This window comes from Notothenia rossii (assembly GCF_949606895.1).
Source record: "Notothenia rossii genome assembly, chromosome: 9".
In the NCBI taxonomy this organism is placed as follows: Eukaryota; Metazoa; Chordata; class Actinopteri; order Perciformes; family Nototheniidae; genus Notothenia; species Notothenia rossii.
In genome coordinates, this window is record NC_136907.1 from 31,946,778 (window position 1) to 31,969,644 (window position 22,867).

At 42.1% G+C, this 22,867-nt stretch overlaps 2 protein-coding genes across 7 annotated transcripts in view; one reads left to right on the top strand and one right to left on the bottom strand.

Annotated features, from left to right (window-relative positions):
- Positions 1-22,867, top strand: part of robo3 (roundabout, axon guidance receptor, homolog 3) — a 121,176-nt gene that overhangs the window by 31,654 nt on the left and 66,655 nt on the right. The window lies entirely within an intron of this gene.
- On the bottom strand, positions 14,642-20,041 carry LOC307020348 (uncharacterized protein). Of its 2 annotated transcripts, none has more exons than XM_079651649.1 (4): positions 19,400-20,041; positions 18,740-18,793; positions 17,334-18,657; positions 14,642-16,991 (listed from the first exon to the last, which is right to left on the bottom strand). In XM_079651649.1, exons 3-4 carry the CDS (start codon positions 17,616-17,618, stop codon positions 15,354-15,356), a joined length of 1,923 nt encoding a protein of 640 aa, XP_079507775.1. In that variant the 5' UTR covers positions 17,619-18,657; positions 18,740-18,793; positions 19,400-20,041; the 3' UTR covers positions 14,642-15,353. The 2 variants fall into 2 exon arrangements, with proteins under 2 accessions (XP_079507775.1, XP_079507774.1); XM_079651648.1 differs by having other exon boundaries at positions 18,740-18,798.

Consider the following 22,867-nt stretch of genomic DNA (forward strand, 5'->3'; position numbering starts at 1 on the left):
CTATGGGGTTCAGGTCAGGGGAATTTGCAGGCCAATCGAGGACAGTAATGCCATGGTCAGTACACCAGTTACTGGTGGTTTTGGCACTGTGGGCAGGTGCCAGATCATGCTGGAAAATGAATTCCTCATCTCCATAGAGCTTTTCAGCAGACGGAAGCATGTAGTGCTCTAAAATCTCTTGGTACACAGCTGCATTTACTCTGGGCTTGATGAAACACAGTGGACCAACACCAGCAGCTGACATGGCTCCCCAAACCATCGCTGACTGTGGGAACTTCACACTGGATTTCAAGCAACTTGGATTTTGCTCCTCTCCAGCCTTTCTCCAGACTCTGGCGCCTTGACTTCCAAATGAAATACAAAACTTGCTTTCGTCTGAAAAGAGGACTTTGGACCACTGTGCAACTGTCCAGTGCTTCTTTTCCTTAGCCCAAGTCAGACGCCTCTTCCGTTGTCTTGAGTTCAGAAGTGGCTTGACCATGGGAATACGGCTATTGTAGCCCATTTCCCGGACACGTCTGTGAACAGTGACTTTTGATACCTGGACTCCAGCTTCAGTCCACTGTCTTTGAAGCTCCCCCAAATTCTGGAAGCGACTCTTCTTCACAATGCTGTTAAGGCTGCGGTCATCTCTCTTGGTTGTGCAGCGTTTCCTGCCACATTTCCCCCTTCCAACAGACTTTTTGTGGATGTGCTTTGAAACTGCACTCTGTGAACAGCTTGCTCTTTGAGAAATTTCTTTTTGTGTCTTACCCTCCTGATGGAGGGTGTCAATGACGGTCCTCTGGACAGCAGTCAGATCAGCAGTCTTCCCCATACTTGTGATTTAGTTTACTGAACCAAGCTGAGTGTTTTTCAAGGCTCAGGAAACCCTTGCAGGTGTTTCGAGTTAATTAGACGATTCAAGTGATTCGTTGAACACCCTACTAGTATACTTTTTCATGATATTCTAATATTTAGAGATAGGATATTTGAGTTTTCTTAAGCTGTATGCCATAATCAGCAATATTAAAATAATAAAAGGCTTGCAATATTTCAGTTGATTTGTAATGAATCCAGAATGTATGACATTTTTGTTTTTTTAATTGCATTACAGAAAATAAAAAACTTTATCACAATATTCTAGTTTTCTGAGACAGTCCTGTATAACCTAAACAAAATAATTTTAAACGCCATGCTTTGAGCGGTTTTGCAGAGACACCAGTGAAGTTTTAAATAATTCCTCTAACCCCTGAATCTTGCCTCTCCCGATTTAATCTAATATTTTAAAATAGAGAATAACTCAAACCTGCTGAAACCGGTAAAAGAAACTCCACTCCAAATAAAAATGTGTGAAACTCCAGAGTCAAACACCTTACAGCCGGCATCATATTTCCCTGAAAGGCTGCAGCCCTTCATTTAATAATCCATCTGAATCCCCCCTGGCTGCCCCCCCCCCCCCCCCCCCCCATCACCTTTTCTAAAGGCTGCATACCTTTCACCTTGCCATAGCTCTGTTTATGTGCTGGCATCAGAAGCTGCTGGATATTAGTGATATAAGTGATATAAGCCGTATAGCAGGTAGTGTAGTAGACGTCTTGTGAATCACTTTAAAAATAAATAAGGAATTAAGTAGAAAACTCACCATGAAGTATCCCTAATGTGTTTCTGCACTGCACTCCTTTTTGTGTTGTGCAGCAGTTTTCTTTGCGGTGGAAGTGTTTTCCTGTGTGTTCTGAGCCTGCTGGTGTAGTAGCAGTGTCATGCAGTCTGCACGGCCTCACAGCTGATCACTTCATCTGTTTTCTGTAGAGCAAGCTTTCTGTTGCTTTTCCTCTCTGCTCCTGCTCCTTCGGGAAGAGACACTCTCTGCAGCTGTCTGCAAACACACACTCGCAAAGGGACCATTTTGTGCACAGCAGTTGTTCTGTCAGATAGGAATCCCTTATCCACTGTGGTGGAGAAGAAACTGCAGGTGTGTGTTTTACAGGAGTGTCTGTCTGCAAAGAAACACCATTCCACAAAGAGACCTAACACTGAAAAGATGAAACGTTGAAAGTAATAATATTAAGTTTAAAAAAAAAAATGTGGTTCAACTTAATATTATTGCTTTCAACTAACCAGCTTTTCAGTGTGCTTCCGGAGAAACAAAGAGGTTACATAGAACAAATACTGGCCAGTGCCAAAGCCAAGCAAGTCCCGGCTCCTGCCAACCCCCCCCTGCATGGTACCAATGGGGCCGGAGATAAGTCCACAGGCACAGGGGCCCGCCGGAGCACAGGGGCCTGCCCGGAGCAGAGGGGCCTCAGCATGGCAGCAGGCTCTCTGTGGCACTCTTATCTGCCCAGTCTGTGCCTTGGAAGCACTGAGGGCACACTGGGAGGAGTGTGAGTGAGTGTGTATATTTGGTATCAGGGTGGGAGCCAACACAGTGGGAAGGGTGGAAGGTTCAGGAGGTTTAACCCCTTACAGTCCATCTGCTGCAGGCTGAGAGGCAGGCGGGCGGGCGGAGGCTACTGCGCTGCAATATGGAAGAACTGGCAAAGCTTTTGTGCTGACCAATGCACCTGACAGGAGTTTGTCTGGAAGTGGCTTATGTTGTTGTGTCATATTTTAATCTCTTCATACATGGAATAACGGGGCACAGATATCTTTTGCTGAAGACAGCTTGTCTAGTATGTAGGATTGTAGCAGGAGTTGAATAGCGAGACTTTAGAGGTCAAACTAATGCTTCACTACACATTCCATCTTGTAGCTGTAGTTTAAAATTGCAGTTTTAACTTTGAAATCTATCTTTTGAAGATCAAACCCCCTTAGCTTTAAATGTGTCTGCAAAATGTTTGATTTCTCACTGACAAAAACATATGTAAAAAACGCACACGGTCTCCACCCTTAACGCTGTCACAGTGTGTGTACCTTGCTAGCCTGTTCGTGATGGAAGGACTCTTCTCTGTGCAAACGTTCAGTAGCTGTTGAGTCTGTATGCGCACATCTGTAAGGCTTATCCAGATAAACTTTAGCCAACTCTGTGACATGATCTAATATACCATTATCACACTCAGCTAGTTTACAATTTGAATGTGTTTTAAAGTGTAATACTATACTGTACTTGCATATTCTTATATAATACTTGCGTACTCCATACTATATAAAAAAAGAACAAGTTTTATAGTAATTAGTTCATGAAAGTATTCAAACTGACAATGAGGTACTCAATAACGTAACGTGAGGGTATGTTCTGGTAACAGTTTCCACTAATTATTAATGAAATCTTTATTAAATGGAGGCTTGATGCATGGGTCTTTTCAAGCTGCAGGAGGTAGAGCTGTGATGTAACTGGCGGACTACAGTCATTCATTTTGAAACAAACATTGTTAAACATGAAAAGCAGTAAAATATCAGTCTCAAATGTAGGATCAAAAGAAAAACACAGTTTCACGAGTCACATACGCATATGTATTTGTGCTGTTAGTGTAGCTGTCATCCAGATATACTCCTTCACATCCTTCTCCCTTTTTCGACCTGTAAGTTCCATTATCTTGCATTACGAACAGATCCAACAACACTTTACTGAATATTTCCTTCCAGAATGTGTGTTTAACATCCCAATCCTATCCTATTTCACGCATTAACAGAAGTTCTTTGATCCTGAAAATGCGCCCTACAAAGTTATGTGCCAGGAGCAGAGGCCAATTCATGTCAGTGGTATAAAAGTCAGTGAAGCACAATAGAGCTAACAGGCAGACACCCCTGGGTGGGGATCTGACATCAGAGCGACTCGCCCCAACTCCCGGCGGATTCTCCTTTCAGTGTTTTATACCTCTGACGTATTTATTATGCCTGCTACGTCTCTGCCGCCCTCATGAATATGCACACTAACAGGGGGGGCTTTTTATAAGGTGCTGGGGGTGGAGTCAGATGCATTTCAAATAAAGCTGACTGGGGTAGTAACCTCTCTGGGTTTTAGGTCTTAGGTTTTAGACCTAAGGATAAGGATGCACACACACACACACACACACACACACACACACACACACACACACACACACACACACACACACACACACACACACACACACACACACACACACACACACACACACACACACACACACACACACACACACACACACACACACACACACACACACACACACACACACACATCACAGTTTTTGGATCAGTGTGAACCCTGTGCAGAGAAATGAATTTCAGGGTTTTATGGATTTGGAAATGGCAAAAGGATTTGGGGGTGCTGGTGAAGAAAGAGTTATAGTAGGAGAGAGGTGTAGGGTGGATGGCTGTGATGAGAGATAATGTATACCGTCAAACCCGGTATTTATTGTGACTGATGATAGCCTTCCCCCCAAGACGCAATGACTCCTAATTGCATAGACTATATAACCATTTGTTGTCTTTAAAGTTATTCTGAATAAGCTTATTTTATCTGTTTCCCTACTTTAAATGTGCTGATATTATCTCTTCAGCTATTACAGGGTAGCTGATTGTATCTGTATGTCTTTTGAGCATTTTAAGGACCAGCTCTTTCAGAGTCTAATGGGCAAATATGTGGGCACATTTTAGAAGAATGAGAGGCTAGTGACCTGCGATGTTGCCCGAAATTGAAATCTTCAGTTTTATGTTTATCAGCATATAAGTATATTTGTGTTGTAATTGTTGTACAATCACTTATATTAGTTCTAGCAGGGAGGTAAGGCTGGTTATGTATTTGACTCAAGACTGTCATTGCTAAAACAATGACAAGACGATAACATAATGATATTTTTTGGATACGTTGTTAGAGACACACATCCCACTGTTATGAGTTTCACATTCAGCCCTCGCATAATCTCCCCTGCACCCAGAGGAGCAGGACAATGTTTCCCTCCAGCTGTCTGAATCACTCTCAGACCCATTTGTCAGGACAGCACTGTCAAGAATCATGTTCCATTTACTCCTGCTCATCTGCTTTATAGCAGCCTGGAAGTCAGGGTGTGTATCGTCTGCTGCCTGCATCATATCCATACTAACATTAATCAGTGTGTGGATCTGTATTCAGCACAGCGAGCCCAGAGGGAGTGAGACAGTAACACCATCACCTCTCACTCTGATGGTGCTGGTGATAACACACCGGCCTGTGTTTGTGACGATGAGTTGAGGTGTGTTCATGCTTCACTAATAGGATTGCAGCTCTCATCCTTGTGGAGTCGGGAGGCGATGGCCGTCCTGTCTTAAAGGAAGGGGATCAGATGGCCGGAGTGAGGCCAAGGGGCCCCTGCTTAACCCCCTCTGCACGGCCCTCCGTCTGCCTTTCATTGAGCCAGACACGCCAACCAAACCCTCCTCCAGAGGATAGCCATGAATTAATTAGACCTTAATAAAGGGGAGGGGGCCTGTGTGTGTGTGTGTGTGTGTGTGTGTGTGTGTGTGTGTGTGTGTGTGTGTGTGTGTGTGTGTGTGTGTGTGTGTGTGTGTGTGTGTGTGTGTGTGTGTGTGTGTGTGTGTGTGTGTGTGTGTGTGTGTGTGTGTGTGTGTGTGTGTGTGTGTGTGTGTGTGTGTGTGTGTGTGTGTGTGTGTGTGTGTGTGTGTGTGTGTGTGTGTGTGTGTGTGTGTGTCATAAAGGGTCAGCAGGACAAAAGCAGAAGGATGAGGGGTTGGGCTGGAGGGGGGGGGGGGGGGGGGGCGTTGACCACAGGTGGTGTGTGGAAGAGCTTTAACCTCCTCCCCCCCTTAACGACAGTGTAGCACAGGGGCCGCAGAGAACAATAAAGGCCCCTTGCTCCAACTGTTGTGTCCACTGACAGCCCATTATCTATGTGAGCACCGGCCCCCCGCTAAATGACCTTTCTTATTGGTAATTTCCTCGACTGCATCCCATTTACTGTATGTGTGAACCTACTGTGGGCATTGAAAAAACTCCACTGAATACATTAAGTGTGGATGAAATATGTATGGTTTTTGCTCAAGTATCTTGATTAAGATTGTAATTAATTAAGAGTCATTAGTCATGGTCTTACAGGATGCAAATGACGCCCCGCTGAGCTCATTGAGGCCAACAATAGCCTCTGGCCAAACGACACAAAGAGCTGTGTGGTGTCAGTGTGTTGCTTCAGGGTACGGATTAAGAGGCAGTTTGATTTATAAAGCATGTTTCACACACAGAGGTTCAAGGTGCTGAGAGAAATATAAACAAACCAGGAAGTCCAGTCAGATGATTACAACAGAACTGTAAATATATCACATTCACTATTATTTGTTTTGTTTGATTGTTGATTCTTTTGGAGCGTCAGTGCTTGTGTTCCAGGAAAACCACCAAGAAAAGTGTTAAACACAATATTTCATCCTTGAAGGGGTTTTCTGGACTTAATTTGGGTCCAGTCATTATTATTAATCTTTAACTTGTATTATATTATATTAAAGCATTTTATGATATTAAAGTATTTTTGTTAGTTTTTTGTTTCCGTTAATTTACGGTGTTGAAAATACAATCTGTAGGCTGTGAAAAGGAGATGAGGAAATGTTCTCTAACCTAAAAGAAGAAGAACAATAAGACATTTTGGCGAATCCCAGAAATAAATGGATATTCAAAAAAACAAATGAAATAAATAACAGGAAAATGTTACCTATATTGTTTCCTTCATAATAGTCCAATGTTTGTCAGCTAAACATGCTACAAGGTAGTTCACATGATATTTGTACTTGCATGTGGTAGATTGCAGTTGATTGGTCAGTCAGGATATGCGGTGCACATTGACAGAATTGAAACCCAGACTGATAGCGAGGCTGATAGTTTGTTAATGTGTTGTTCATGTCTGAATCCGGCCGTAGGGGAATCATGATAACAGACAGTCCGCTCTGAATCAACAGAGTAAAACAATGAAACAAAAAGGCAACATTAATGTGATGAGATGCAACAAGTAAATAGACTAAATAACAAACGCAGATAACATACGCTTTGGGCATGAGTAGGACACATTAGCAGAGGGGGGAGTTTAAAAGAAATGCATCAATTCATCACAATTAAAGGAGGAGTAGGACACATCTGGTGAGTTTCAGGCGTCATTAATGACAGACAACCAACACAATCAATACACGCTTCAAAGAAATCATTGGAACCCACTCAGAGCATCTTCAAAGAGCGGATAAACAGGGAGGACATTAGAAAACACAAGGAGAAGTGTCGGTTCGCCTGTTGGGCAGCAACAAACTGAGTGATAATAAACCTTAAATCACCAAATTAAGCCTTCTAAGAATAGACATAATTGTGTTGGGCCTTTGGACAGAACATTGCAGTTGATGAACCAATCAGTGGAGATGTTGGGAAAATCATTATGTTTATTGACCCACAGATTGTGGTTATTGATGAGTTTATCCTATCCAGAGGACAGTTGAGTTTTCAGCTGTAGGACATTTCTCTGCAATAACTGGACATTTCAATGTTTTTCATGTAGTTGCAAGACAATTTAGGTGTAATCATTGAACTTAATTCAACTTAATTGAAAAAAAATGAAGTCATTAGACATATAATTCCAGTCTGTTGGCCACTCATTCTGATATGAGTTTCTGTCCATCGACTGGTAAATGTTAAATTGTGCATTTTGTTCATTTCCATGGTTCCCCTTCTCAATATGAATAAGGGGGTTATTCTCTTCACTTTTGTGTTGTTCACTGTTTGATGTCCTATCATGAGCATGGTCTTGAGCAATGAGAGCTTGTTGATCAGTTCAGATTGCATGTCTGCATTGTTGGATGTGCTTTTAGTACAGTATGAGCATTGTTGCTCACTCAGTCACAGTTTCTCTAGGCTCACCTATCCAATTCCACAGCGTAGGCATGTCTAAAAGGCGGTCTCTCCATTAAAACTAACCTGAAGAACTTTTATTTTGGAGGAAGCAGTTAGCTATGGTTCAAAATAATACTTGTCTTTGTGGTCAAAAAGGTATTTCAGGGAGATTTAAGTATATTTGACCTGTCTGCACATGGTTAGTACGAGGGCAAACAGCTGTGGAAAATGCTTATTGATTTCTACTCCTGTGTATTTGTACGGGATTCATTTCTTCTTAAGATGGGCTCCCACCTACGAATTATAAAAGGTCAGCGAACGAGGGCTTAAGTCATTCAGTTGGAGCTAAATGGATTTCTTCTCAAAGGTTTGTTGACAGGGTGGAAAATTGAAACTGTTGCTCTCTCCTCCCCCAGTTGCACGCCACCTCCTCCCCTCTCAGTGCAGGGGTATGAATTAGCATGGCACACTACTCGCTTTGTAAAAAGTGTGCTGGGCACGAGGCAGGATACAAGCCCCGGCCATCTGCCCACAGCTATGTGGACACAAACGTGGACATATGACGGGGAGAACTGTGGCCTGGATTGGGCTTCAGCCATATGCTGTGTTAGCAGACAGGGACAGCTGATGGCCTGGGGGGCGGGGGGTCATCTGCCACACAGACAGCTCTCTGATGTCAGATACACACTTCACCTTCTTCACCTCTCGGACACCGGCAGGAAGTGCACAGTGCGAGTCAGCGATATTACAATGGAACCGCACACATGCAGAACACTAAAGGGTGGGATGTCGTGTGTGTGGGCAAACACCAAAATACACTGCTGAGATAATTGACAGCACTTAAACAAGATGGTAAAAAACTGCGGAGAATTACAAGCACCTGTCGGTTCTCCTGCTCTGTCTTTAGCTTTCAGCCGTCTACCTGGAAGAAAAAAGGCTGTTTTCCAACAGAATAACTGGATTAGGTTAGTTGAAAGCAATACTTTTTTTTAACTTAATATGATTGCGTTCAACTAACATAATACAGTTATGTGAAATCTGTTGACATAATACATTTGATTAAAGTCAACGTTTTAGTGAGGTGTGCACTAGGTTACAGGATGTATTAATGCTACATCCAGGAATTGAAATGGTTTAACAGTTGCTAAAACTCGTGTTGGAGATTTAAAATACTATGCAGACTTCAGTAATGTCAGAGTTCTCCTGCCTCTAAATGATCTAAGGTTACTTTTGATATAATTGATTCTACTAGGAATTGGATATACTTGTATTACGTACTTGCATTCGTCCCATTGAAATGAATGAGGAGGCGGGGCTTTGTGACGCAGTAAACACGGCCTTATTTCCTTTTACATTGTTGGAGTGGAATTCTTTAAGGTGTGCATTGCCCCCATCCTGTACTGGTCTATAATTAATGGCTTGTGTATGAGTGTTGGGGGGGGGTGGTGGGAGCACCTATTTTCTATAGGCGGCCCTGCATCCCCCCCCCCTCTCCTTGAGGTTTAGTTAAAGAGTACTTCTGGTTTTCCACATGAGTGAACTACAGTAGGCCTGATTGGGCTGGAGGGTCAGCTGAGGGCAGCTGGGGGCAGGCGGGTTGGGGGGTGAGGGGGGCTCGTCTTACAATGAGCTGCTCAGCCATTCTCTGTGACCCTCTTACCCCTCGCTATAGGCAGCACGACGTCAGCCATTACTAGATTAAAGTAATCCTCTTTTCAGGGACAGACAATTGGTTTATTAGCTGACCACACTCAGGAGCCCGGCCACCTCCCTGTAATGGTTTTGTTGTCGGGGGTCCTGGGGTGGGTGTTCTTGGTGGAGGGTGAGAAGAAGGGGGAGTCTTTTGCTGTTGTCTCCTTAGCAAGGCCATGCATATACATTACTCCTGTATTACTTCTCCTTGTTTAACCCTTTACTGTGTGTGTGTGTGTGTGTGTGTGTGTGTGTGTGTGTGTGTGTGTGTGTGTGTGTGTGTGTGTGTGTGTGTGTGTGTGTGTGTGTGTGTGTGTGTGTGTGTGTGTGTGTGTGTGTGTGTGTGTGTGTGTGTGTGTGTGTGTGTGTGTGTGTGTGTGTGTGTGTGTGTGTGTGTGTGTGTGTGTGTGTGTGTGTGTGTGTGTGTGTGTGTGTGTGGGGTTCTCTTTCATAGTGCAATGCACACTTGCAATTGAACGCAACACCTACTGCTGTACTATTCCTTATTGCATTTTGGACATATTGCCTGACGTACGCTCAGATTAAGTGCGAGTATGGATGTGCATGTTTGAACCCCCCTCCTCTCATTGCTCCCTTCTTAGTATGCTGTGCAGTTTTTTTCCTCTGAATCTCTCCACTGGCTTTTTTGGCAAAAAAAATCCTCTTCAAAATGCTGTTTCATCTCCTCTTTTCTCCCGTTTCTGAAGGCAACCAAAGCAAAAAGTGTCCTTTAAAATCTATTTCAAAATGGGAGTTTTTGCTGACGGATTGTTCTTTGTCAAAGGGCCTAAGCATAAAGAAGAATCAGTTTTTCTGAGCCTGTCAATCAGGCACGAACGGTTCACCTGATCATTTATTCAGGGAGTGGGGAGCTACTCAAGCTGAATTAAGCATTGTCAAACAGTTTGAATATTTCATGAATACGGCTCGAGTAGAAAGATAGATAGAGATGTGGCATGTCTTGTATGATATAAGTGTCCATAAGAGAGGCATTCAATTGCTTTTGTAACAAAGAGATGCATTGCTGAGGGATGCCTCTCTGCATGTGCAATTAAGAGCATACAATATGCCGGTTCAGAACAGCAAAAGGGAATGCAAATCAGCCTATGTACCCCTTGTACGTAAAAAGTTCCACTTACTATTATTGTTTTCAACTAACCTAATACAGTTATGTGAAATTGGTTGACATAATAGATTTAATTAAAGTCAACGTTTCAGTGAGATGCTTGAGGCTCTATGGTTGAATATGAGAGGCCGTCTAGCTCAAAACTCATACTTGTTCTTACAAACAATATCAGAATCTCACACATACACCATTAAACTCTTTTATACATATAGCTAAACACTTTTACACGCACAATCATACTCTCTTTCACACACTTTTGTCTGGGCCATAAATCAAAGTTACTTACATACCAAACTGTACTTTCTTAGAAACACTATTATTCCCACTTACAGACTACAATATAATACTCTAGCAGTGTATGCAAGATAGAAAACTTTGTGTGTAAGAAAAGAATATGATATGATCCAACAGGAAGCCAGTTTAAATATTAATTCCTTGGCTGGTTTACAGCCTTGAAAACAAAGCCTGAAGCTGCTCAGAGCACTGCTAGCTAAATTTGAGCTGCAATAAGAACTTTTGGTAATATTAAGGTACACAAATTCACCATCAACTAGTTGTTAATTAACATGCTTATTAGCGGTATATTGGCTCTGTATTAGTCATTATAAAACACTTATTAATGCCTTATTCTATATGACCATATTCTACAATTAATAGGCCATTAGATTAGAGTTTTTCCTCAATAACCCTCTAATTATTGCTGATTTACTGCAATTAAGGAAGTTGTTTGGTCTTAATATGCTCAATATGAACCTAATAAGGCAGTAGTACCAGACGAATAGTCATTCTCCCATAATAACACTGAACAAATATGATCTATCCTTATGTAACAAGACATGAAATTATAAGTGTTAATTAAGGGCTAGAATATGAAAATACACGACCGGAGAAAATCTACGACTTCCTTATAGAGCCCCTCCTCGCACATGACCAATGAGGGCACGAGATAAGTTTGTGCACAGATGGAAGGCTGACAGGCAGGTAGGCATCCAGTTACTTTAGCCGGGCCGGCTAACAGGGTTGGTCGTGCTTGTTACATTACTACGGCTTCCACAGATAAATTTCTTTATGGATTTTTTGTCAAAGCACTTAAGATATTCATTGCTATCGGGATGTTAAGAGCATTCCATGGAATATAACAAAAAGTGTATCTCGAGCCGGTTTCTCAAACTTACCTACCCTACCTTTAAACCACTAAAGAGAGGTTCAGACACATCCCAAAACATGTCAAGTTTCTCCAAGGCTGAGAACACATATCCAGCCTGTATACTTCTTAAAAAAAACTTATTTTTAACAGAGTTGATGTATTTGTGATCATATTGTGTGACCTGCTTGTATGTACTTACACAATAGGTGTACTGTTCTCTCTATGTGTTGTACTGTCTCAGTGTGAAAGTAGATTCAACAGCCAGCCAAACTCTTTTGAGAGCCAGGGAATGAGCAGCCATGCTCCTTTATTGAATTATTTGCAGTCCACTGACATTCAAACGGAGTGAAACTATAAAAAAAGAAGATACAAGGCACTTAATGATCTCATACATGCAAGTGTAACATACACAGATTAACACTTAGGACCGCTTAGTGTAAACAAGGTAAATATAGCTAATGCTAGCTGTAGCATATCCCTCCGAAATATGGTTGTAGACTTTACTGATGATTTAGAATTGATTGAAACTCCAGAGTCAACGTAAGAGCTATAAAGACACAAAAATAACAAATACATTTAGGCTCAATCCGTATTAGAATCACTTTAGCATACTACCAAAAGTTAACTGTAAACAGACAGCAAAGCTACAAAACAGCTTATAAACCAGCGAGAGAGAAGAGTTGCGACAACGGAGGTCCAAAATGCTTGATCGTCACGTGGTTCAGGGAGACTTAATAGTTCCCCGGAAGTTTGTGGCGGGCCATTTGAATCACGATTTGAATGCATTAATACCAGGATAGAAATGCAATTTTTGGTAATTAGTGGTCAATAAAGGTTTTGATTTGCAATATTTATACAACATATCGATATGTGTATGTAGTTAGATCAATTTTTTGTTTTTTTAAAGTAACATTTGCTAATATTTGAGGATTAAGATAAAATAAGAAGTACTTTATTGATACCAATTGGGGAAATGTTTACGCTGCAGCAGCAAAAGACAAGGCATTGTACATTAGACAGTTAAAAGACTATAATTAAACAATCAAAAATGTAAACATCTTAAATAGAAATAAAATAGCATTCCAAAAAGTAGAAAAATATACAGTGTGAACAGCTATCTTACCAGTTAACATATACATGTTAGGCTAACGTTGCCTTGGTTAAAGAGCCTGTTGTTTATTGCTTTGAATTCTTTAAAACAAATATTATCTTCTTAAACCTGTATGGTAGTCAGGAGCATCACTTCCTAATGTTTGATATATTTAGAGGGAGGGGATGGGAAGGAATCCTTCAAAATTCAGATTAGATACATTTTTACCATTTGTTTAATTCATGGTGGTTTCAGTAATCCCATGGTAATTGAGGACACAAGTTATCTAAAGTACTAATGTAATCTTTATGACTTTCAGAAAGGACAGGAGACTCACATGTGCCTATCAATGATTGTCAACTGAGTCAAAGCACTAGCAGCAGCATGATGTTGATGTTAAATTTGTTGTTTTAGGAACATCCATTGTAAATAAATGGAATTCAATAAACATTGAATAGCATATCATGCAGTTTGTCTGTGCCTTTTCCTCCGTGTTGTCCTGGCATATCGTCTCCCCCATGGTTTGCTGTGCTGCCTGGGGATGCTCCAAGCGCTCAGAGAAAGAAGTAAACATTTAAAGTTTCCCCACTGACACAGAGAGGAGGAAAGAATGGCTGGCTCAAGTCAGCAGGAGCAATTTAACTATCACAAAAGACAACAACAGCAACAACATATGTGAGGTAATCATATTTTTCACAAAACGAAGACCACACCATTGGGAAGCTTAAAGAGCATCTTGCAGGTTTTTATTTTTTCTACATTTATGCTTAAACTTGCTTGAAAATTACACTTAAAAAAGTGAATGCAGATTTTGATATGTTTTACGAGACATAAGGGCAGGAATTCAGAGGGAAAGGAGCAATTTTGAGCTCTGCTCTTAAAAACGGCTTTTTTTTAAGGTCATACGTCAAACGCGTCATATTACATAACACAGGGGACACATCTCCGCTCTCTGAACGCGGGTATAGTAGAGTTGCGTTGAGTAGAGCGGTTGTGTTTTAAGGAGCTGGTATTTTTCGGTAGTTTTACATTGTATTTCACCATTTGTAATCATGGTGCAGTATTGTGTTTGTGCAGGTTGCACAAATACCAGCCTGTCAGGACATCGATTCCACAGTAAAAAGGACCGGAGCTAGCGTTCGTTCATGGGTGCGTTGTGCATCCACCTCCCTGCAGCACATACTCTCCACAGCTTTATCAGGAAATCGTATTACTTCTATCTCCCCCCCCCCTTCGCTGCTCTCTCTCTCTCCCCTCCGGTACTGTGTTGTTTGTGTGTGCGTGGTGGCTGTCACTCCTGGCTCCCGGCTCAACCTCCACTCACCTGCTGCAATCAGCTGTGCACCCTCCCCGACTACACACCTGCTTTCCATCAAGCCATTTACAACGGCATATCAACGGAGGCTCCACAACCTTTCTCCGCCAGATCGTCAAGTATCAGCCGTATCTCGCGTCTCTCCTCCGGTACACAGCACCGTAGTGTGGAGTTGCATTAGGTAACGCGAGATACGGCTGATACTTGCGCATTAGTTTCTGTTATGGATCAGTATCAACAGTCCTGCCAGTAACGTTACTATATTATCAATGCTACTTTAGTTTAGGGTTGCCACCTTTCAGAAATAGAAATAAGGAACACCCCTCACGCCGCGCGGGTGTCCGAAACTCCTGAAATGCATAGAAATATATCTATTTTTTATATGAACCAAAATGCTTTGATTTAAATAATTGACATGATTTCACATACCATAATAGCCTCTGGGCCCTGGGGTCACTTGGTGGTCAGTAAGGAAGGGGTAGTCAAGAAAGCATTTACTGTAGTCATACTTAGTTTAAAGTGCTTTATTAGCAATGAACTTGTAAACTTGTATGTTTAAATACATACTGTGCATAGGCTGAACTAGCCTGAACCTGAGAACAGCACCTAAATTAAATAAGCTACAATAGAATGTGCTTTAAGTGTAACATTTGAACCTGAGCATAGCCATAGTAAATTAAACAAAGCCTGCCTGCATAGGGCACGTTAACTGAAACAGAACAGCACCTAAATTAAATAAGCTACAATAGAATGTGCTTTAAGTGTAACATTTGGGAACAATTAAACTTAAGGCAGAAAACAATGAAATGAAACACACTTGTAAACTTGTTACGGGTGATTAGACTGACCTAGGCTGAACTTGAGCATATGCTAGTCTGTATTATATGCATATAAAGTGCTGTAACAGCTGTAACAAAGCCTGCCTGAGGACTCTTTTACGAATCATCTTAAAATGAAACACTTTTGTGAACCTGTTATGATTATCTGATTGAACAAAATGACAAATGAAAAGATTGATAACATCACTCCCTGAGCCAAGTCTGAACCTGGCCGCATACCCTCTGCTTCATAACTGGGAGCCACCAGTGGAGTCAAGATACGCCTAAAGAAAGTGCATAACATAAAACTAATAAACAGATAAAAAATAAAGTGCATAGCTTCCCTCAACTCCTTTATGTCCTTTTTTTTGTTAGAACAGGTTTAAACAGTCCCCTCTCTTCCTCACTTCTTCTTCCAGGAGTACTTCTTGTTACTTCTTGCAGCACTGAGCAGCTCCTTGTCTTTCAGAGCTGTGGTGTGGAACTCTGGACAGGTCTGCTCAAAGTTCAGAGTAATGAGGAGCTCACTCCTGATGAGCTCCACTGAGCACCTGCTCCTGCAGTCACTCCACTTGTTGGTCATTCTGGAGAAGATCCTTTCCACGTATCCAGTGGATGCTGGGATGCTCAGGATGTGTCTCATGATGGAGAGCATGTTGGGCACATCCACTTCTTTAAACACAGCCATCCACCTCGCAGCCACACCCTTGGACTTCCATGCATCAGAATATTCTTCTCTGAGCCTCCTCAGGATTGTATTGGCTGTGGTGCACTCATCGTAAAGCTCATTCATCTTCAATTTATTGATGAGGTTGAGTTTGGTAGCCACCTTCTCAATTTGATTAAAGGTCAGGTTGCCATGTTGGAGTAAGAGAGGCTGCAGTGAGAAGAGCCAGTTCTCTTCGGAGAAGTCGAACCATTTCTCAACATATGAAATGGCTGTATTGAGGAATGCAGTGAATTCGGCCCTTGCCATGTGTGCGTCATGAGGGAGGAGGCGCTGCAGCTTTTGCCTTGTTAGGTACCCATAGAACTGGTCGTCTCGTCTCTGTATGAGCTTTTGCCTGAATTCATCCATGATGGAATACAACTCAACACAGGTGGTTCTATTGCTCTCCAGGCTCTTTACTACTTCCTCAAAGAGGGAGAGTATATTGTTGCAGAAAATAAGGTAAATCTCCACAATGTCTTCATCTTCCACAGTTGAGTCTCTGTTGAGCTTTAACAAAGCTTGCACTTGCTTGGGACACTCGTCTCCTAGACTGATGAAGTACGACTTCAGTGCAGTCCAGGTCTGCATCAGCCGATGGATGGCTGGATTGAGGGAGAGCCACCTGGTTGTCACATGTCGTAGGATCTCTTGGAATTCAACGTCACAAAACTCACAAAATTCTTTGAGTGACTCTCTTCTTTTTGCTGAAATGGAGAAGTGGCCATAGACCTTCAGCACAACATTCTCCACATCTACAGTAAGCTTGTCAAGGGCGTGCTTCACTGTGTTGTGCACTATGTGGGCATGGCAGTTTCCTCGCAGCAGATCGTTTTGTTTTCTCTTCAGGTTGGTGAAAACAGAGTTGTGAATACCATAATTGACATTTGTGTTGTCAGCACTGAATGCAGTCACTTGATCCATTGACAAGCCAAATTTCTCAAGGGATTGTTCCAGGAGAGCTACAATCCCAGCAGCTGACTCATCTGGATTCTCTATGAAGTCCAGCATTTTGTTGGTGACACCAGACTCTGGAGTGAAGTACTGGACAGCAAGGGGAAACATCTTCCTGTTCCCTTTATTGGAAGCATCGGTCTGTATGGAGAATGGGAGGGGTGGTGATGTTAATATCTTGAGAACATCACCCACTGCCTTCGGGGCCAGGACGTCTTTCACCAGTGCCTCTTGCTTTGTTCTCCCCAAAGTCATCTTCTTCACCATTTTGGAATCAGATAGAGTCTTTTGATTGAGCTTGTGTCCACAGTCAGCACTGTTGTAGCTGAGGTTATGTTTTACTGTGTGGTATACCTGTGTCACCTCAGCTGCAGTAATCTAGAGGGGGGAATGGGATGATGTCAGATTATTACTTTCATATTGTTGTCACTATTTATTTTATTTATCAATCAATCAATCAATCGTATTTATTCACAGTAGGCCTATTTATTCACAGTATTTATTTGCTGTTAATCTATTAGGAATAATTTCAAATGAGCAGCATTAGCATAACAACATAAGAGTTCTGATTCTGAATCAGAGATGTTCTTTATGGTTACATTTCATTCTATATTGATAATATTAAATACACGTTTATTTAATAGACTTTAAAATCATATCGGTATGATATGGGACCAGGGGTGGGTAGAGTCTCTACCCACCCCTGGTCCCATATCATACCGAATCAATCTCAGGAGATGTTTCAGCTATGAAGAACTGTGACACTGGTGCTTGGCTCCTTTGTGTTCTGATATTTCTTGAGTGGAGATCCCCGGCTGCGTGCTGTTTGACATCAGACAGCCCACCGTGCGACACTGAAAATGTTCTGCGACATGCTTTGCAATTTGCCTTGTAGTCATCTTCAGGGACCCTATCAAGCCACTGGTTTGCCTCTTCCCATTCTCGTCTGTATTTCTGTTGTCGGTGTTTCCTCTTTTGAGGACGAGGTGGCGTATCTGAAGACATCTTGCATTTGTTTTTAAAAATCACGCCGCGACAGAGCGGCGTAATGACGTAACGTAGCGAGCGTAACGACGACAGGCAGCGCAAAGGGGCCGGGCCGGGATGACAGGCAGACTGACAGGATTTGGCACAGAGGCAGAGCAGAGAGGAGAGTCCGCGGAAGGTCTTGCGCACCTCCCGCCAACATATTTTGCTGTTTTTAATATTTCCTGTCCTTTATTTTGTTCATTATTGTTAGTTCAGTGTTCACGTGTGTGTGTGACAGACGTGCATGGGACAGATTGTGAAAATACGGGACAAACTGCGTTCCGTATTGGTTCAATACGGAACGCAACATTTAATTCCCAATTACGTAACAAATACGTATTTCAAGGAACGGGTGGCAAGTCTACTTTAGTTATAGCCTGATATATGATAGCTAACTTCACAATGTTGTGATGTGACGTTAGCTAACATTCTGTAGCTAACGCCGGTCACTCACCAAGATAGCTGCCCAGTTCTCCACTGGTTCTCCTCACACCACAGCTCAATTTCTCTCCGATGGCCGTTATTTCTTCTAATCCTTGGCTGCTCCTGGTCTCTTGGACGCCTAGCAGGCTCATAATTATAAGGTTGTGGTCCGTCATATGCATTCGAATATTCATGTTCAACTTCTTCTGTGTATAAACTAGCATTGGGATCCATGTTTATTAATACGTTACACCGGCCGCTCTCCCCCTTGTGTCCCCCGTGTTACGTCACACGCGGGAGGTCACGTGCCGAGGCTTTTTTATGCGGAAGTGAACATTTCTTACAAAAACGACGCCAGATGTCACTGTCGTGTATATTTCTGTATATTTTTTTGAAAATCTAGTGTATTCATCATTTTCCTACACATTTATTCACAGGTGTCTTTAACCTGGAAGTTGCTCTTTAACGTCTGTTTAATAAAAATAAGGAACAGGGAGAGGCTTGCAAAACTCTGGGAGTTGAGACTCAGGTGCAGGGTGAGGGTCTCATTGCAGGTCTTCAGGCTCCGTTGAATCCCCCTGGGGTTCTTGTGCTGAGAGAGGGAGACAGGAGAAAGGGTTAAATACTTCTAGCAACCTATAGGATGGGAAATTGCTGACCTATTTGAAACTTACCTTGTGTTTTCACTCTCACTTAAGTCTCTCCCTTTGCCATCCATCCAAAATCAGCTGAGCTGCAACATAATACAGACAGGTAATAATCAACAGAATCACAAGGACATCATATGGCTCTGCTAAAAACACTCACCCATAAGTTAAGTTTTTGTTTACTGTTTGGAAGTCTCAAATATGCACTCTAAATCCATATCAATAGCGATGTATCACAAAAATAGCTCTCTTCCTTATTATTGTTTAATTGAATTATATTATACTAGCTTGAACTCCAAGATGGATATCCTCATTTCACCATCCAAGATGGATATCCTCATTTCACCATCTCCACCCACTACAATCACACGCCCCAATGTTATATTTAACTAATATTTAACTCCCTCCACCCCGGATAAAAGCACATTAAGAAGCCCCTTTTCTCTAATTCCACAACGTTGGGTTGAAATAACATTAGGAGAACGGATTAATAGGCTGTTTGTGGTCAACGTGTGTTGCTAACTTTATCCGGAATCCTAGCCTAATCTGTTATCTGTAAACGTTCCCTAAATCTACTGATTTAGGGATAATCTTCACGGAATCCACTAACATCCTTTAATACACATGTTAATTTGACTCAGATGTGCTGATAATATCCGCAATATAAATCTTTAAACGTCTTCTTACCTTTAAAAGTCCAACACGAACGGTCTATTATGCTGCAACTCTACTGCGCTGCTAGCCGCAGATAGCCCCGCAAGTCAGCGGCAAGCTAACTTTCAGGGAACTATTGAGAGCTCCACGATCTGCCATTGCTGTAAAAAAACTGGTCCATTGGAGTGAACGGAGATGCCGTAACTCTTCTCTCTATATGGCGCTGTTATAAACGAATTAGGACACAACCTACAATGTTATATTATAGTAAATACCAACCTTGTGCCTCTTCGGGGGGTGCTAACATTTAAACATACACTTTATTCTTTACTTTCTCCGTCTTTATAAAATATATTTCTTTTCGCAGTCATGTTGTTTCCATAGCAACAACAACTTCCTGTCAACAGTGTAAACTCGCCTTCAAAATAAAAGCATCTAAATAAAAGAGGAAGTTAACCTAAATTACATTTAAGACGTATATAAAACTGCAACGAAAGCAACAAAAACGTGCAATGCAACATCCCCTTCAGTTTCACAGAACACAAATGGGGTTATTTACATAGCTCTGCAATAAGCATGTGTACAGGCTAGTATGGCTAACGCTAGCATGAATGCTAACGCATTTTCTCATTGAGTTTAAACATCTCCAAATGTCATCCCATAAACACAATACATGTTACTAATCCTTACAGTGTAAGTGTAAGGCTTACACTTACACTTACAGTCATTGCTTTCTGACGGACTTGACCCTTTTACTCTTCAGGTTGCAATGGGAAAATTAGTAGCATTCTACTGCCTTTATTGGGCGGTGTCCGTCAGACGAAAAACGTAGAGCCAATCAGGAACTGAGAATTTAGTCCAACTTCCTTTTCAATCAAACTCACTTCCTTTTCAATCATACTCTCTCACACTCATAACTATTCTTATGCACACACCCTATCATTCTGTTTTATACACATACCTATTCACTTATTAACTATTATTAGCTCTTATAAGCTATTATTCTGCCTTTTATTCCCTGCTACTCTGTTTTACATAGGCTATATGACTATTGTTATTAACATGAAATACTATTCCCTCTTATATAGGTTATTATTCTGTCTTACATACATTGTTTACTGATTACACACATACTACTATCCTCTTTCACATACACTAATAATGTTTTATTAGATTATAGTTGTTTGTGAAAGAGGATAGCGGTGTGTGTACGAGAGTATGATGGTGCGTTTAAGAGATTTTGTTTTTGTGTGTGAGAGAGAATAGTTATTTATGTATGATAGTAAATGAAGGAAGGAATGACATTACTTTAAAGATGGTATGATACTGTGTGTGAAACAATCTGGTGGTGGTGGTGTACAGTGGGGCAAAAGTATTTAGCCAGCCACCAATTGTGCAAGTTTTCCCACTTAAAAAGATGAGAGGCCTGTAATTTTCATCCTAGGTATACCTCAACTATGAGAGACAAAATGAGAAAAAAAAATCCAGAAAGTCACATTGTCTGATTTTTAAAGAATTTATTTGAAAATTATGGTGGAAAATAAGTATTTGGTCAATAACAAAAGTTCATCTCAATACTTTGTTATATACTCTTTGTTGGCAATGACAGAGGTCAAACGTTTTCTGTAAGTCTTCACAAGGTTTTCACACACTGTTGCTGGTATTTTTGGCCCATTCCTCCATGCAGATCTCCTCTAGAGCAGTGATGTATTGGGGCTGTCGCTGGGCAACACGGACTTTCAACTCCCTCCAAAGATTTTCTATGGGGTTGAGATCTGGAGACTGGCTAGGCCACTCCAGGACCTTGAAATGCTTCTTACGAAGCCACTCCTTCGTTGCCCGGGCGGTGTGTTTGGGATCATTGTCATGCTGAAAGACCCAGCCACGTTTCATCTTCAATGCCCTTGCTGATGGAAGGAGGTTGTCACTCAAAATCTCACGATACATGGCCCCATTCATTCTTTCCTTTACACGGATCAGTCGTCCTGGTCCCTTTGCAGAAAAACAGCCCCAAAGCATGATATTTCCACCCCCATGTTTCACAGTAGGTATGGTGTTCTTTGGATGCAACTCAGCATTCTTTCTCCTCCAAACACGTCTAGTTGAGTTTTTACCAAAAAGTTCTATTTTGGTTTCATCTGACCATATGACATTCTACCAATCCTCTTCTGGATCATCTAAATGCTCTCTAGCAAACTTCAGATGGGCCTGGACATGTACTGGCTTAAGCAGGGGGACACGTCTGGCACTGCAGGATTCCCTGGCGGCGTAGTGTGTTACTGATGGTAGCCTTTGATACTTTGGTCCCAGCTCTCTGCAGGTCATTGACTAGGTCCCCCCGTGTGGTTCTGGGATTTTTGCTCACCGTTCTTGTGATCATTTTGACCCCACGGGGTGAGATCTCGCGTGGAGCCCCAGATCGAGGGAGATTATCAGTGGTCTTGTATGTCTTCCATTTTCTAATAATTGCTCCCACTGTTGATTTCTTCACACCAAGCTGCTTACCTATTGCAGATTCAGTCTTCCCAGCCTGGTGCAGGTCTACAATTTTGTTTCTGGTGTCCTTTGAAAGCTCAGACAATGTGATTTTCTGGATTTTTTATCTCTCATAGTTGAGGTATACCTAGGATGAAAATTACAGGCCTCTCTCATCTTTTTAAGTGGGAGAACTTGCACAATTGGTGGCTGACTAAATACTTTTTTGCCCCACTGTACATGTGGGATTCTGATATTGTTTGTAAGACCAAGCATGAGTTGTGAGCTAGACGGCCTCTCATAGTTAAAGGATGTCTCCGTCTCTTACCAGCAGACTTCCCTATCTGCTTCACTTGGAGGAAAACTCAAGAGCCGGGGAGCCGTTGCACAGTTACTTTAATTCCCAGAAAATTACAGAGTCCATACTCAGCTGAGTTTAGTCTGCAAGTTGCAGGGGTCGGGGGAGTCATGTGTATCCCATCAGGAGTTGCAGAGATGGAACACATAGATGAAAAATTGGCAGAAAAAGCACTGGGACACACACACACTCTCACACACTCAAAGGGCCGACATGGCATGCCAGGAGAGGTTTGCGATGGATTAACTCACGGTTGCTGGGTGGGTGAGCACAGCACCAGCTCAGAGTCGGGAGGAGACCTGCTGCTGGGACACACACTGCTGAACAGTCCCCATGCCAGCAGAGAGGGAGGATTTGTATGCAAATAGGGGTGTGTGTGTGTGTGTGTGTGTGTGTGTGTGTGTGTGTGTGTGTGTGTGTGTGTGTGTGTGTGTGTGTGTGTGTGTGTGTGTGTGTGTGTGTGGTGTGGGTGTGGGTGTGGGTGTGGGTGTGTGTGTGGGGGGGGGGGGGGGGGGTTGACGGTATGTATTATCTCTCATCACAGCCACCCACCACTCTCCTACTATAACTCTTTCCTTCACCAGCACCCCCAAATCCTTTTGCCGTTTCCAAATCCATAAAACCCTGAAATTCATTTCTCTGCACAGGATTCACACTGATCCAAAAAC